This window comes from Gorilla gorilla, chromosome 6 (genome assembly GCF_029281585.2).
Source record: "Gorilla gorilla gorilla isolate KB3781 chromosome 6, NHGRI_mGorGor1-v2.1_pri, whole genome shotgun sequence".
NCBI classification, from domain to species: Eukaryota; Metazoa; Chordata; class Mammalia; order Primates; family Hominidae; genus Gorilla; species Gorilla gorilla.
Genome location: NC_073230.2, coordinates 87,705,431 through 87,721,655, shown reverse-complemented (window position 1 = coordinate 87,721,655; position 16,225 = coordinate 87,705,431). Strand labels below are relative to the sequence as shown.

Genomic DNA, 16,225 nt, shown 5'->3' with positions numbered 1-16,225 from the left:
AGCATTCCCTGGCGGTACCACCATGCCAGGCCTCAGTCAGGAATCTACAGCTTCCCACAGCAGCCCAGGCTCCACAGACACGACACTGTCCCCTGGCAGTACCACAGCATCATCCCTTGGTCCAGAATCTACTACCTTCCACAGCAGCCCAGGCTCCACTGAAACAACACTCTTACCTGACAACACCACGACCTCAGGCCTCCTTGAAGCATCTACGCCCGTCCACAGCAGCACTGGATCGCCACACACAACACTGTCCCCTGCCGGCTCTACAACCCGTCAGGGAGAATCTACCACCTTCCAGAGCTGGCCAAGCTCAAAGGACACTAGGCCTGCACCTCCTACTACCACATCAGCCTTTGTTGAGCTATCTACAACCTCCCACAGCAGCCCGAGCTCAACTCCAACAACCCACTTTTCTGCCAGCTCCACAACCTTGGGCCGTAGTGAGGAATCGACAACAGTCCACAGCAGCCCAGTTGCAACTGCAACAACACCCTCGCCTGCCCGCTCCACAACCTCAGGCCTCGTTGAAGAATCTACGACCTACCACAGCAGCCCGGGCTCAACTCAAACAACGCACTTCCCTGAAAGCGCCACAACTTCAGGCCGTGGTGAAGAATCAACAACTTCCCACAGCAGCACAACACACACAATATCTTCACCTCCTAGCACCACATCTGCCCTTGTTGAAGAACCTACAAGCTACCACAGCAGCCCGGGCTCAACTGCAACAACACACTTCCCTGACAGCTCCACAACCTCAGGCCGTAGTGAGGAATCAACAGCATCCCACAGCAGCCAAGACGCAACGGGAACAATAGTCCTACCTGCCCGCTCCACAACCTCAGTTCTTCTTGGAGAATCTACGACCTCACCCATCAGTTCAGGCTCAACGGAAACGACAGCGTTACCCGGCAGTACCACAACGCCAGGCCTCAGTGACAAATCTACCACTTTCCACAGTAGCCCCAGATCACCAGCCACAACACTCTCACCTGCCAGCACGACAAGCTCAGGCGTCAGTGAAGGATCCACCACCTCCCACAGCCGACCAGGCTCAACGCACACAACAGCATTCCCTGACAGCACCACCACGCCAGGCCTCAGTCGGGATTCTACAACTTCCCACAGCAGCCCAGGCTCAACGGATACAACACCGTTACCTGCCAGCACCACCACCTCAGGCCCCAGGCAGGAATCAACAACTTCCCACAGCAGCCCAGGTTCAACTGACACAGCACTGTCCCCTGGCAGTACCACAGCCTTATCCTTTGGTCAAGAATCTACAACCTTCCACAGCAGCCCAGGCTCCACTCACACAACACTCTTCCCTGACAGCACCACAAGCTCAGGCATCGTTGAAGCATCTACACGCGTCCACAGCAGCACTGGCTCACCACGCACAACACTGTCCCCTGCCAGCTCCACAAGCCCTGGACTTCAGGGAGAATCTACCGCCTTCCAGACCCACCCAGCCTCAACTCACACAACGCCTTCACCTCCTAGCACCACAACAGCCCCTGTTGAAGAATCTACAACCTACCACCGCAGCCCAGGCTCGACTCCAACAACACACTTCCCTGCCAGCTCCACAACTTCGGGCCACAGTGAGAAATCAACAATATTCCACAGCAGCCCAGATGCAAGTGGGACAACACCCTCGCCTGCCCACTCCACAACCTCAGGTCGTGGAGAATCTACAACCTCTCGCATCAGTCCAGGCTCAACTGAAATAACAACGTTACCTGGCAGTACCACAACACCAGGCCTCAGTGAGGCATCTACCACCTTCTACAGCAGCCCCAGATCACCAACCACAACACTCTCACCTGCCAGCATGACAAGCCTAGGCGTCGGTGAAGAATCCACCACCTCCCGTAGCCAACCAGGTTCTACTCACTCAACAGTGTCACCTGCCAGCACCACCACGCCAGGCCTCAGTGAGGAATCTACCACCGCCTACAGCAGCAGCCCAGGCTCAACTGAAACCACAGTGTTCCCTCGCAGCACCACAACCTCAGTTCGTGGTGAAGAGCCTACAACCTTCCACCGCCGGCCAGCCTCAACTCACACAACACTGTTCGCTGAGGACAGCACCACCTCGGGCCTCACTGAAGAATCTACAGCCTTCCCCGGCAGCCCAGTCTCCACCCAAACAGGGTTACCTGCCACACTCACAACCGCAGACCTCGGTGAGGAATCAACAACCTTTCCCAGCAGCTCAGGCTCAACTGGAACAACACTCTCACCTGCCCGCTCCACCACCTCTGGCCTCGTTGGAGAATCTACACCCTCACGCCTCAGTCCAAGCTCAACCGAAACAACAACTTTACCCGGCAGTCCCACAACACCAAGCCTCAGTGAGAAATCAACCACCTTCTACACTAGCCCCAGATCACCAGATGCAACACTCTCACCTGCAACCACAACAAGCTCAGGCGTCAGCGAAGAATCCAGCACATCCCACAGTCAACCAGGCTCAACGCACACAACAGCGTTCCCTGACAGCACCACCACCTCAGGCCTCAGTCAGGAACCTACGACTTCCCACAGCAGCCAAGGCTCAACAGAGGCAACACTGTCCCCTGGCAGTACCACAGCCTCATCCCTTGGTCAACAATCTACCACCTTCCACAGCAGCCCAGGCGCCACTGAAACCACACTCTTACCTGACGACACCATAACCTCAGGCCCCGTGGAGGCATCTACACCCACCCACAGCAGCACTGGCTCGCTACACACAACACTGACCCCTGCCAGCTCCACAAGCACTGGCCTTCAGGAAGAATCTACCACTTTCCAGAGCTGGCCAAGCTCGAGTGACACAACACCTTCACCTCGTGGCACCACAGCAGCCCCTGTTGAAGTATCCACAACCTACCACAGCCGCCCGAGCTCAACTCCAACAACACACTTTTCTGCCAGTTCCACAACCTTGGGCCGTAGTGAGGAATCAACAACAGTCCACAGCAGCCCAGGTGCAACTGGAACAACACTCTTCCCTACCCGCTCTGCAACCTCAGTTCTTGTTGGAGAACCTACAACGTCACCCATCAGTTCAGGCTCAGTGGAAACAACAGCATTACCTGGCAGTACCACAACAGCAGGCCTGAGTGAGAAATCTACCACCTTCTACAGTAGCCCCAGATCACCGGACACAACACTCTCACCTGTCGGCACGACAAGCTCAGGCGTCAGTGAAGAATCCACCACCTCCCACGGCCAACCAGGCTCAACGCACACAACAGCATTCCCTGGCGGTACCACCATGCCAGGCCTCAGTCAGGAATCTACAGCTTCCCACAGCAGCCCAGGCTCCACAGACACGACACTGTCCCCTGGCAGTACCACAGCATCATCCCTTGGTCCAGAATCTACTACCTTCCACAGCAGCCCAGGCTCCACTGAAACAACACTCTTACCTGACAACACCACGACCTCAGGCCTCCTTGAAGCATCTACGCCCGTCCACAGCAGCACTGGATCGCCACACACAACACTGTCCCCTGCCGGCTCTACAACCCGTCAGGGAGAATCTACCACCTTCCAGAGCTGGCCAAGCTCAAAGGACACTAGGCCTGCACCTCCTACTACCACATCAGCCTTTGTTGAGCTATCTACAACCTCCCACAGCAGCCCGAGCTCAACTCCAACAACCCACTTTTCTGCCAGCTCCACAACCTTGGGCCGTAGTGAGGAATCGACAACAGTCCACAGCAGCCCAGTTGCAACTGCAACAACACCCTCGCCTGCCCGCTCCACAACCTCAGGCCTCGTTGAAGAATCTACGACCTACCACAGCAGCCCGGGCTCAACTCAAACAACGCACTTCCCTGAAAGCGCCACAACTTCAGGCCGTGGTGAAGAATCAACAACTTCCCACAGCAGCACAACACACACAATATCTTCACCTCCTAGCACCACATCTGCCCTTGTTGAAGAACCTACAAGCTACCACAGCAGCCCGGGCTCAACTGCAACAACACACTTCCCTGACAGCTCCACAACCTCAGGCCGTAGTGAGGAATCAACAGCATCCCACAGCAGCCAAGACGCAACGGGAACAATAGTCCTACCTGCCCGCTCCACAACCTCAGTTCTTCTTGGAGAATCTACGACCTCACCCATCAGTTCAGGCTCAACGGAAACGACAGCGTTACCCGGCAGTACCACAACGCCAGGCCTCAGTGACAAATCTACCACTTTCCACAGTAGCCCCAGATCACCAGCCACAACACTCTCACCTGCCAGCACGACAAGCTCAGGCGTCAGTGAAGAATCCACCACCTCCCACAGCCGACCAGGCTCAACGCACACAACAGCATTCCCTGACAGCACCACCACGCCAGGCCTCAGTCGGGATTCTACAACTTCCCACAGCAGCCCAGGCTCAACGGATACAACACCGTTACCTGCCAGCACCACCACCTCAGGCCCCAGGCAGGAATCAACAACTTCCCACAGCAGCCCAGGTTCAACTGACACAGCACTGTCCCCTGGCAGTACCACAGCCTTATCCTTTGGTCAAGAATCTACAACCTTCCACAGCAGCCCAGGCTCCACTCACACAACACTCTTCCCTGACAGCACCACAAGCTCAGGCATCGTTGAAGCATCTACACGCGTCCACAGCAGCACTGGCTCACCACGCACAACACTGTCCCCTGCCAGCTCCACAAGCCCTGGACTTCAGGGAGAATCTACCGCCTTCCAGACCCACCCAGCCTCAACTCACACAACGCCTTCACCTCCTAGCACCACAACAGCCCCTGTTGAAGAATCTACAACCTACCACCGCAGCCCAGGCTCGACTCCAACAACACACTTCCCTGCCAGCTCCACAACTTCGGGCCACGGTGAGAAATCAACAATATTCCACAGCAGCCCAGATGCAAGTGGGACAACACCCTCGCCTGCCCACTCCACAACCTCAGGTCGTGGAGAATCTACAACCTCTCGCATCAGTCCAGGCTCAACTGAAATAACAACGTTACCTGGCAGTACCACAACACCAGGCCTCAGTGAGGCATCTACCACCTTCTACAGCAGCCCCAGATCACCAACCACAACACTCTCACCTGCCAGCATGACAAGCCTAGGCGTCGGTGAAGAATCCACCACCTCCCGTAGCCAACCAGGTTCTACTCACTCAACAGTGTCACCTGCCAGCACCACCACGCCAGGCCTCAGTGAGGAATCTACCACCGCCTACAGCAGCAGCCCAGGCTCAACTGAAACCACAGTGTTCCCTCGCAGCACCACAACCTCAGTTCGTGGTGAAGAGCCTACAACCTTCCACCGCCGGCCAGCCTCAACTCACACAACACTGTTCGCTGAGGACAGCACCACCTCGGGCCTCACTGAAGAATCTACAGCCTTCCCCGGCAGCCCAGTCTCCACCCAAACAGGGTTACCTGCCACACTCACAACCGCAGACCTCGGTGAGGAATCAACAACCTTTCCCAGCAGCTCAGGCTCAACTGGAACAACACTCTCACCTGCCCGCTCCACCACCTCTGGCCTCGTTGGAGAATCTACACCCTCACGCCTCAGTCCAAGCTCAACCGAAACAACAACTTTACCCGGCAGTCCCACAACACCAAGCCTCAGTGAGAAATCAACCACCTTCTACACTAGCCCCAGATCACCAGATGCAACACTCTCACCTGCAACCACAACAAGCTCAGGCGTCAGCGAAGAATCCAGCACATCCCACAGTCAACCAGGCTCAACGCACACAACAGCGTTCCCTGACAGCACCACCACCTCAGGCCTCAGTCAGGAACCTACGACTTCCCACAGCAGCCAAGGCTCAACAGAGGCAACACTGTCCCCTGGCAGTACCACAGCCTCATCCCTTGGTCAACAATCTACCACCTTCCACAGCAGCCCAGGCGCCACTGAAACCACACTCTTACCTGACGACACCATAACCTCAGGCCCCGTGGAGGCATCTACACCCACCCACAGCAGCACTGGCTCGCTACACACAACACTGACCCCTGCCAGCTCCACAAGCACTGGCCTTCAGGAAGAATCTACCACTTTCCAGAGCTGGCCAAGCTCGAGTGACACAACACCTTCACCTCGCGGCACCACAGCAGCCCCTGTTGAAGTATCCACAACCTACCACAGCCGCCCGAGCTCAACTCCAACAACACACTTTTCTGCCAGTTCCACAACCTTGGGCCGTAGTGAGGAATCAACAACAGTCCACAGCAGCCCAGGTGCAACTGGAACAACACTCTTCCCTACCCGCTCTGCAACCTCAGTTCTTGTTGGAGAACCTACAACGTCACCCATCAGTTCAGGCTCAGTGGAAACAACAGCATTACCTGGCAGTACCACAACAGCAGGCCTGAGTGAGAAATCTACCACCTTCTACAGTAGCCCCAGATCACCGGACACAACACTCTCACCTGTCGGCACGACAAGCTCAGGCGTCAGTGAAGAATCCACCACCTCCCACGGCCAACCAGGCTCAACGCACACAACAGCATTCCCTGGCGGTACCACCATGCCAGGCCTCAGTCAGGAATCTACAGCTTCCCACAGCAGCCCAGGCTCCACAGACACGACACTGTCCCCTGGCAGTACCACAGCATCATCCCTTGGTCCAGAATCTACTACCTTCCACAGCAGCCCAGGCTCCACTGAAACAACACTCTTACCTGACAACACCACGACCTCAGGCCTCCTTGAAGCATCTACGCCCGTCCACAGCAGCACTGGATCGCCACACACAACACTGTCCCCTGCCGGCTCTACAACCCGTCAGGGAGAATCTACCACCTTCCAGAGCTGGCCAAGCTCAAAGGACACTAGGCCTGCACCTCCTACTACCACATCAGCCTTTGTTGAGCTATCTACAACCTCCCACAGCAGCCCGAGCTCAACTCCAACAACCCACTTTTCTGCCAGCTCCACAACCTTGGGCCGTAGTGAGGAATCGACAACAGTCCACAGCAGCCCAGTTGCAACTGCAACAACACCCTCGCCTGCCCGCTCCACAACCTCAGGCCTCGTTGAAGAATCTACGACCTACCACAGCAGCCCGGGCTCAACTCAAACAACGCACTTCCCTGAAAGCGCCACAACTTCAGGCCGTGGTGAAGAATCAACAACTTCCCACAGCAGCACAACACACACAATATCTTCACCTCCTAGCACCACATCTGCCCTTGTTGAAGAACCTACAAGCTACCACAGCAGCCCGGGCTCAACTGCAACAACACACTTCCCTGACAGCTCCACAACCTCAGGCCGTAGTGAGGAATCAACAGCATCCCACAGCAGCCAAGACGCAACGGGAACAATAGTCCTACCTGCCCGCTCCACAACCTCAGTTCTTCTTGGAGAATCTACGACCTCACCCATCAGTTCAGGCTCAACGGAAACGACAGCGTTACCCGGCAGTACCACAACGCCAGGCCTCAGTGACAAATCTACCACTTTCCACAGTAGCCCCAGATCACCAGCCACAACACTCTCACCTGCCAGCACGACAAGCTCAGGCGTCAGTGAAGGATCCACCACCTCCCACAGCCGACCAGGCTCAACGCACACAACAGCATTCCCTGACAGCACCACCACGCCAGGCCTCAGTCGGGATTCTACAACTTCCCACAGCAGCCCAGGCTCAACGGATACAACACCGTTACCTGCCAGCACCACCACCTCAGGCCCCAGGCAGGAATCAACAACTTCCCACAGCAGCCCAGGTTCAACTGACACAGCACTGTCCCCTGGCAGTACCACAGCCTTATCCTTTGGTCAAGAATCTACAACCTTCCACAGCAGCCCAGGCTCCACTCACACAACACTCTTCCCTGACAGCACCACAAGCTCAGGCATCGTTGAAGCATCTACACGCGTCCACAGCAGCACTGGCTCACCACGCACAACACTGTCCCCTGCCAGCTCCACAAGCCCTGGACTTCAGGGAGAATCTACCGCCTTCCAGACCCACCCAGCCTCAACTCACACAACGCCTTCACCTCCTAGCACCACAACAGCCCCTGTTGAAGAATCTACAACCTACCACCGCAGCCCAGGCTCGACTCCAACAACACACTTCCCTGCCAGCTCCACAACTTCGGGCCACAGTGAGAAATCAACAATATTCCACAGCAGCCCAGATGCAAGTGGGACAACACCCTCGCCTGCCCACTCCACAACCTCAGGTCGTGGAGAATCTACAACCTCTCGCATCAGTCCAGGCTCAACTGAAATAACAACGTTACCTGGCAGTACCACAACACCAGGCCTCAGTGAGGCATCTACCACCTTCTACAGCAGCCCCAGATCACCAACCACAACACTCTCACCTGCCAGCATGACAAGCCTAGGCGTCGGTGAAGAATCCACCACCTCCCGTAGCCAACCAGGTTCTACTCACTCAACAGTGTCACCTGCCAGCACCACCACGCCAGGCCTCAGTGAGGAATCTACCACCGCCTACAGCAGCAGCCCAGGCTCAACTGAAACCACAGTGTTCCCTCGCAGCACCACAACCTCAGTTCGTGGTGAAGAGCCTACAACCTTCCACCGCCGGCCAGCCTCAACTCACACAACACTGTTCGCTGAGGACAGCACCACCTCGGGCCTCACTGAAGAATCTACAGCCTTCCCCGGCAGCCCAGTCTCCACCCAAACAGGGTTACCTGCCACACTCACAACCGCAGACCTCGGTGAGGAATCAACAACCTTTCCCAGCAGCTCAGGCTCAACTGGAACAACACTCTCACCTGCCCGCTCCACCACCTCTGGCCTCGTTGGAGAATCTACACCCTCACGCCTCAGTCCAAGCTCAACCGAAACAACAACTTTACCCGGCAGTCCCACAACACCAAGCCTCAGTGAGAAATCAACCACCTTCTACACTAGCCCCAGATCACCAGATGCAACACTCTCACCTGCAACCACAACAAGCTCAGGCGTCAGCGAAGAATCCAGCACATCCCACAGTCAACCAGGCTCAACGCACACAACAGCGTTCCCTGACAGCACCACCACCTCAGGCCTCAGTCAGGAACCTACGACTTCCCACAGCAGCCAAGGCTCAACAGAGGCAACACTGTCCCCTGGAAGTACCACAGCCTCATCCCTTGGTCAACAATCTACCACCTTCCACAGCAGCCCAGGCGCCACTGAAACCACACTCTTACCTGACGACACCATAACCTCAGGCCCCGTGGAGGCATCTACACCCACCCACAGCAGCACTGGCTCGCTACACACAACACTGACCCCTGCCAGCTCCACAAGCACTGGCCTTCAGGAAGAATCTACCACTTTCCAGAGCTGGCCAAGCTCGAGTGACACAACACCTTCACCTCGTGGCACCACAGCAGCCCCTGTTGAAGTATCCACAACCTACCACAGCCGCCCGAGCTCAACTCCAACAACACACTTTTCTGCCAGTTCCACAACCTTGGGCCGTAGTGAGGAATCAACAACAGTCCACAGCAGCCCAGGTGCAACTGGAACAACACTCTTCCCTACCCGCTCTGCAACCTCAGTTCTTGTTGGAGAACCTACAACGTCACCCATCAGTTCAGGCTCAGTGGAAACAACAGCATTACCTGGCAGTACCACAACAGCAGGCCTGAGTGAGAAATCTACCACCTTCTACAGTAGCCCCAGATCACCGGACACAACACTCTCACCTGTCGGCACGACAAGCTCAGGCGTCAGTGAAGAATCCACCACCTCCCACGGCCAACCAGGCTCAACGCACACAACAGCATTCCCTGGCGGTACCACCATGCCAGGCCTCAGTCAGGAATCTACAGCTTCCCACAGCAGCCCAGGCTCCACAGACACGACACTGTCCCCTGGCAGTACCACAGCATCATCCCTTGGTCCAGAATCTACTACCTTCCACAGCAGCCCAGGCTCCACTGAAACAACACTCTTACCTGACAACACCACGACCTCAGGCCTCCTTGAAGCATCTACGCCCGTCCACAGCAGCACTGGATCGCCACACACAACACTGTCCCCTGCCGGCTCTACAACCCGTCAGGGAGAATCTACCACCTTCCAGAGCTGGCCAAGCTCAAAGGACACTAGGCCTGCACCTCCTACTACCACATCAGCCTTTGTTGAGCTATCTACAACCTCCCACAGCAGCCCGAGCTCAACTCCAACAACCCACTTTTCTGCCAGCTCCACAACCTTGGGCCGTAGTGAGGAATCGACAACAGTCCACAGCAGCCCAGTTGCAACTGCAACAACACCCTCGCCTGCCCGCTCCACAACCTCAGGCCTCGTTGAAGAATCTACGACCTACCACAGCAGCCCGGGCTCAACTCAAACAACGCACTTCCCTGAAAGCGCCACAACTTCAGGCCGTGGTGAAGAATCAACAACTTCCCACAGCAGCACAACACACACAATATCTTCACCTCCTAGCACCACATCTGCCCTTGTTGAAGAACCTACAAGCTACCACAGCAGCCCGGGCTCAACTGCAACAACACACTTCCCTGACAGCTCCACAACCTCAGGCCGTAGTGAGGAATCAACAGCATCCCACAGCAGCCAAGACGCAACGGGAACAATAGTCCTACCTGCCCGCTCCACAACCTCAGTTCTTCTTGGAGAATCTACGACCTCACCCATCAGTTCAGGCTCAACGGAAACGACAGCGTTACCCGGCAGTACCACAACGCCAGGCCTCAGTGACAAATCTACCACTTTCCACAGTAGCCCCAGATCACCAGCCACAACACTCTCACCTGCCAGCACGACAAGCTCAGGCGTCAGTGAAGGATCCACCACCTCCCACAGCCGACCAGGCTCAACGCACACAACAGCATTCCCTGACAGCACCACCACGCCAGGCCTCAGTCGGGATTCTACAACTTCCCACAGCAGCCCAGGCTCAACGGATACAACACCGTTACCTGCCAGCACCACCACCTCAGGCCCCAGGCAGGAATCAACAACTTCCCACAGCAGCCCAGGTTCAACTGACACAGCACTGTCCCCTGGCAGTACCACAGCCTTATCCTTTGGTCAAGAATCTACAACCTTCCACAGCAGCCCAGGCTCCACTCACACAACACTCTTCCCTGACAGCACCACAAGCTCAGGCATCGTTGAAGCATCTACACGCGTCCACAGCAGCACTGGCTCACCACGCACAACACTGTCCCCTGCCAGCTCCACAAGCCCTGGACTTCAGGGAGAATCTACCGCCTTCCAGACCCACCCAGCCTCAACTCACACAACGCCTTCACCTCCTAGCACCACAACAGCCCCTGTTGAAGAATCTACAACCTACCACCGCAGCCCAGGCTCGACTCCAACAACACACTTCCCTGCCAGCTCCACAACTTCGGGCCACAGTGAGAAATCAACAATATTCCACAGCAGCCCAGATGCAAGTGGGACAACACCCTCGCCTGCCCACTCCACAACCTCAGGTCGTGGAGAATCTACAACCTCTCGCATCAGTCCAGGCTCAACTGAAATAACAACGTTACCTGGCAGTACCACAACACCAGGCCTCAGTGAGGCATCTACCACCTTCTACAGCAGCCCCAGATCACCAACCACAACACTCTCACCTGCCAGCATGACAAGCCTAGGCGTCGGTGAAGAATCCACCACCTCCCGTAGCCAACCAGGTTCTACTCACTCAACAGTGTCACCTGCCAGCACCACCACGCCAGGCCTCAGTGAGGAATCTACCACCGCCTACAGCAGCAGCCCAGGCTCAACTGAAACCACAGTGTTCCCTCGCAGCACCACAACCTCAGTTCGTGGTGAAGAGCCTACAACCTTCCACAGCCGGCCAGCCTCAACTCACACAACACTGTTCGCTGAGGACAGCACCACCTCGGGCCTCACTGAAGAATCTACAGCCTTCCCCGGCAGCCCAGTCTCCACCCAAACAGGGTTACCTGCCACACTCACAACCGCAGACCTCGGTGAGGAATCAACAACCTTTCCCAGCAGCTCAGGCTCAACTGGAACAACACTCTCACCTGCCCGCTCCACCACCTCTGGCCTCGTTGGAGAATCTACACCCTCACGCCTCAGTCCAAGCTCAACCGAAACAACAACTTTACCCGGCAGTCCCACAACACCAAGCCTCAGTGAGAAATCAACCACCTTCTACACTAGCCCCAGATCACCAGATGCAACACTCTCACCTGCAACCACAACAAGCTCAGGCGTCAGCGAAGAATCCAGCACATCCCACAGTCAACCAGGCTCAACGCACACAACAGCGTTCCCTGACAGCACCACCACCTCAGGCCTCAGTCAGGAACCTACGACTTCCCACAGCAGCCAAGGCTCAACAGAGGCAACACTGTCCCCTGGCAGTACCACAGCCTCATCCCTTGGTCAACAATCTACCACCTTCCACAGCAGCCCAGGCGCCACTGAAACCACACTCTTACCTGACGACACCATAACCTCAGGCCCCGTGGAGGCATCTACACCCACCCACAGCAGCACTGGCTCGCTACACACAACACTGACCCCTGCCAGCTCCACAAGCACTGGCCTTCAGGAAGAATCTACCACTTTCCAGAGCTGGCCAAGCTCGAGTGACACAACACCTTCACCTCGTGGCACCACAGCAGCCCCTGTTGAAGTATCCACAACCTACCACAGCCGCCCGAGCTCAACTCCAACAACACACTTTTCTGCCAGTTCCACAACCTTGGGCCGTAGTGAGGAATCAACAACAGTCCACAGCAGCCCAGGTGCAACTGGAACAACACTCTTCCCTACCCGCTCTGCAACCTCAGTTCTTGTTGGAGAACCTACAACGTCACCCATCAGTTCAGGCTCAGTGGAAACAACAGCATTACCTGGCAGTACCACAACAGCAGGCCTGAGTGAGAAATCTACCACCTTCTACAGTAGCCCCAGATCACCGGACACAACACTCTCACCTGTCGGCACGACAAGCTCAGGCGTCAGTGAAGAATCCACCACCTCCCACGGCCAACCAGGCTCAACGCACACAACAGCATTCCCTGGCGGTACCACCATGCCAGGCCTCAGTCAGGAATCTACAGCTTCCCACAGCAGCCCAGGCTCCACAGACACGACACTGTCCCCTGGCAGTACCACAGCATCATCCCTTGGTCCAGAATCTACTACCTTCCACAGCAGCCCAGGCTCCACTGAAACAACACTCTTACCTGACAACACCACGACCTCAGGCCTCCTTGAAGCATCTACGCCCGTCCACAGCAGCACTGGATCGCCACACACAACACTGTCCCCTGCCGGCTCTACAACCCGTCAGGGAGAATCTACCACCTTCCAGAGCTGGCCAAGCTCAAAGGACACTAGGCCTGCACCTCCTACTACCACATCAGCCTTTGTTGAGCTATCTACAACCTCCCACAGCAGCCCGAGCTCAACTCCAACAACCCACTTTTCTGCCAGCTCCACAACCTTGGGCCGTAGTGAGGAATCGACAACAGTCCACAGCAGCCCAGTTGCAACTGCAACAACACCCTCGCCTGCCCGCTCCACAACCTCAGGCCTCGTTGAAGAATCTACGACCTACCACAGCAGCCCGGGCTCAACTCAAACAACGCACTTCCCTGAAAGCGCCACAACTTCAGGCCGTGGTGAAGAATCAACAACTTCCCACAGCAGCACAACACACACAATATCTTCACCTCCTAGCACCACATCTGCCCTTGTTGAAGAACCTACAAGCTACCACAGCAGCCCGGGCTCAACTGCAACAACACACTTCCCTGACAGCTCCACAACCTCAGGCCGTAGTGAGGAATCAACAGCATCCCACAGCAGCCAAGACGCAACGGGAACAATAGTCCTACCTGCCCGCTCCACAACCTCAGTTCTTCTTGGAGAATCTACGACCTCACCCATCAGTTCAGGCTCAACGGAAACGACAGCGTTACCCGGCAGTACCACAACGCCAGGCCTCAGTGACAAATCTACCACTTTCCACAGTAGCCCCAGATCACCAGCCACAACACTCTCACCTGCCAGCACGACAAGCTCAGGCGTCAGTGAAGAATCCACCACCTCCCACAGCCGACCAGGCTCAACGCACACAACAGCATTCCCTGACAGCACCACCACGCCAGGCCTCAGTCGGGATTCTACAACTTCCCACAGCAGCCCAGGCTCAACGGATACAACACCGTTACCTGCCAGCACCACCACCTCAGGCCCCAGGCAGGAATCAACAACTTCCCACAGCAGCCCAGGTTCAACTGACACAGCACTGTCCCCTGGCAGTACCACAGCCTTATCCTTTGGTCAAGAATCTACAACCTTCCACAGCAGCCCAGGCTCCACTCACACAACACTCTTCCCTGACAGCACCACAAGCTCAGGCATCGTTGAAGCATCTACACGCGTCCACAGCAGCACTGGCTCACCACGCACAACACTGTCCCCTGCCAGCTCCACAAGCCCTGGACTTCAGGGAGAATCTACCGCCTTCCAGACCCACCCAGCCTCAACTCACACAACGCCTTCACCTCCTAGCACCACAACAGCCCCTGTTGAAGAATCTACAACCTACCACCGCAGCCCAGGCTCGACTCCAACAACACACTTCCCTGCCAGCTCCACAACTTCGGGCCACAGTGAGAAATCAACAATATTCCACAGCAGCCCAGATGCAAGTGGGACAACACCCTCGCCTGCCCACTCCACAACCTCAGGTCGTGGAGAATCTACAACCTCTCGCATCAGTCCAGGCTCAACTGAAATAACAACGTTACCTGGCAGTACCACAACACCAGGCCTCAGTGAGGCATCTACCACCTTCTACAGCAGCCCCAGATCACCAACCACAACACTCTCACCTGCCAGCATGACAAGCCTAGGCGTCGGTGAAGAATCCACCACCTCCCGTAGCCAACCAGGTTCTACTCACTCAACAGTGTCACCTGCCAGCACCACCACGCCAGGCCTCAGTGAGGAATCTACCACCGCCTACAGCAGCAGCCCAGGCTCAACTGAAACCACAGTGTTCCCTCGCAGCACCACAACCTCAGTTCGTGGTGAAGAGCCTACAACCTTCCACCGCCGGCCAGCCTCAACTCACACAACACTGTTCGCTGAGGACAGCACCACCTCGGGCCTCACTGAAGAATCTACAGCCTTCCCCGGCAGCCCAGTCTCCACCCAAACAGGGTTACCTGCCACACTCACAACCGCAGACCTCGGTGAGGAATCAACAACCTTTCCCAGCAGCTCAGGCTCAACTGGAACAACACTCTCACCTGCCCGCTCCACCACCTCTGGCCTCGTTGGAGAATCTACACCCTCACGCCTCAGTCCAAGCTCAACCGAAACAACAACTTTACCCGGCAGTCCCACAACACCAAGCCTCAGTGAGAAATCAACCACCTTCTACACTAGCCCCAGATCACCAGATGCAACACTCTCACCTGCAACCACAACAAGCTCAGGCGTCAGCGAAGAATCCAGCACATCCCACAGTCAACCAGGCTCAACGCACACAACAGCGTTCCCTGACAGCACCACCACCTCAGGCCTCAGTCAGGAACCTACGACTTCCCACAGCAGCCAAGGCTCAACAGAGGCAACACTGTCCCCTGGCAGTACCACAGCCTCATCCCTTGGTCAACAATCTACCACCTTCCACAGCAGCCCAGGCGCCACTGAAACCACACTCTTACCTGACGACACCATAACCTCAGGCCCCGTGGAGGCATCTACACCCACCCACAGCAGCACTGGCTCGCTACACACAACACTGACCCCTGCCAGCTCCACAAGCACTGGCCTTCAGGAAGAATCTACCACTTTCCAGAGCTGGCCAAGCTCGAGTGACACAACACCTTCACCTCGCGGCACCACAGCAGCCCCTGTTGAAGTATCCACAACCTACCACAGCCGCCCGAGCTCAACTCCAACAACACACTTTTCTGCCAGTTCCACAACCTTGGGCCGTAGTGAGGAATCAACAACAGTCCACAGCAGCCCAGGTGCAACTGGAACAACACTCTTCCCTACCCGCTCTGCAACCTCAGTTCTTGTTGGAGAACCTACAACGTCACCCATCAGTTCAGGCTCAGTGGAAACAACAGCATTACCTGGCAGTACCACAACAGCAGGCCTGAGTGAGAAATCTACCACCTTCTACAGTAGCCCCAGATCACCGGACACAACACTCTCACCTGTCGGCACGACAAGCTCAGGCGTCAGTGAAGAATCCACCACCTCCCACGGCCAA

The 16,225-nt window shown here is 56.3% G+C and overlaps 2 protein-coding genes across 2 annotated transcripts; both read left to right on the top strand.

The window, feature by feature from the left end:
* The first annotated feature begins 22 nt into the window (after positions 1-22).
* On the top strand, positions 23-9,702 carry LOC134758807 (mucin-12-like). The gene is made up of 2 exons (XM_063708065.1): positions 23-9,367; positions 9,643-9,702. The coding sequence occupies exons 1-2, from the start codon at positions 23-25 to the stop codon at positions 9,700-9,702; spliced, it is 9,405 nt and encodes a 3,134-aa protein (XP_063564135.1).
* A 50-nt stretch (positions 9,703-9,752) lies between these two features.
* LOC134758806 (mucin-12-like) lies at positions 9,753-16,200 on the top strand. The gene is made up of 2 exons (XM_063708064.1): positions 9,753-15,865; positions 16,141-16,200. Exons 1-2 carry the CDS (start codon positions 9,770-9,772, stop codon positions 16,198-16,200), a joined length of 6,156 nt encoding a protein of 2,051 aa, XP_063564134.1. The 5' UTR covers positions 9,753-9,769.
* The last annotated feature ends 25 nt before the right edge of the window (positions 16,201-16,225 follow it).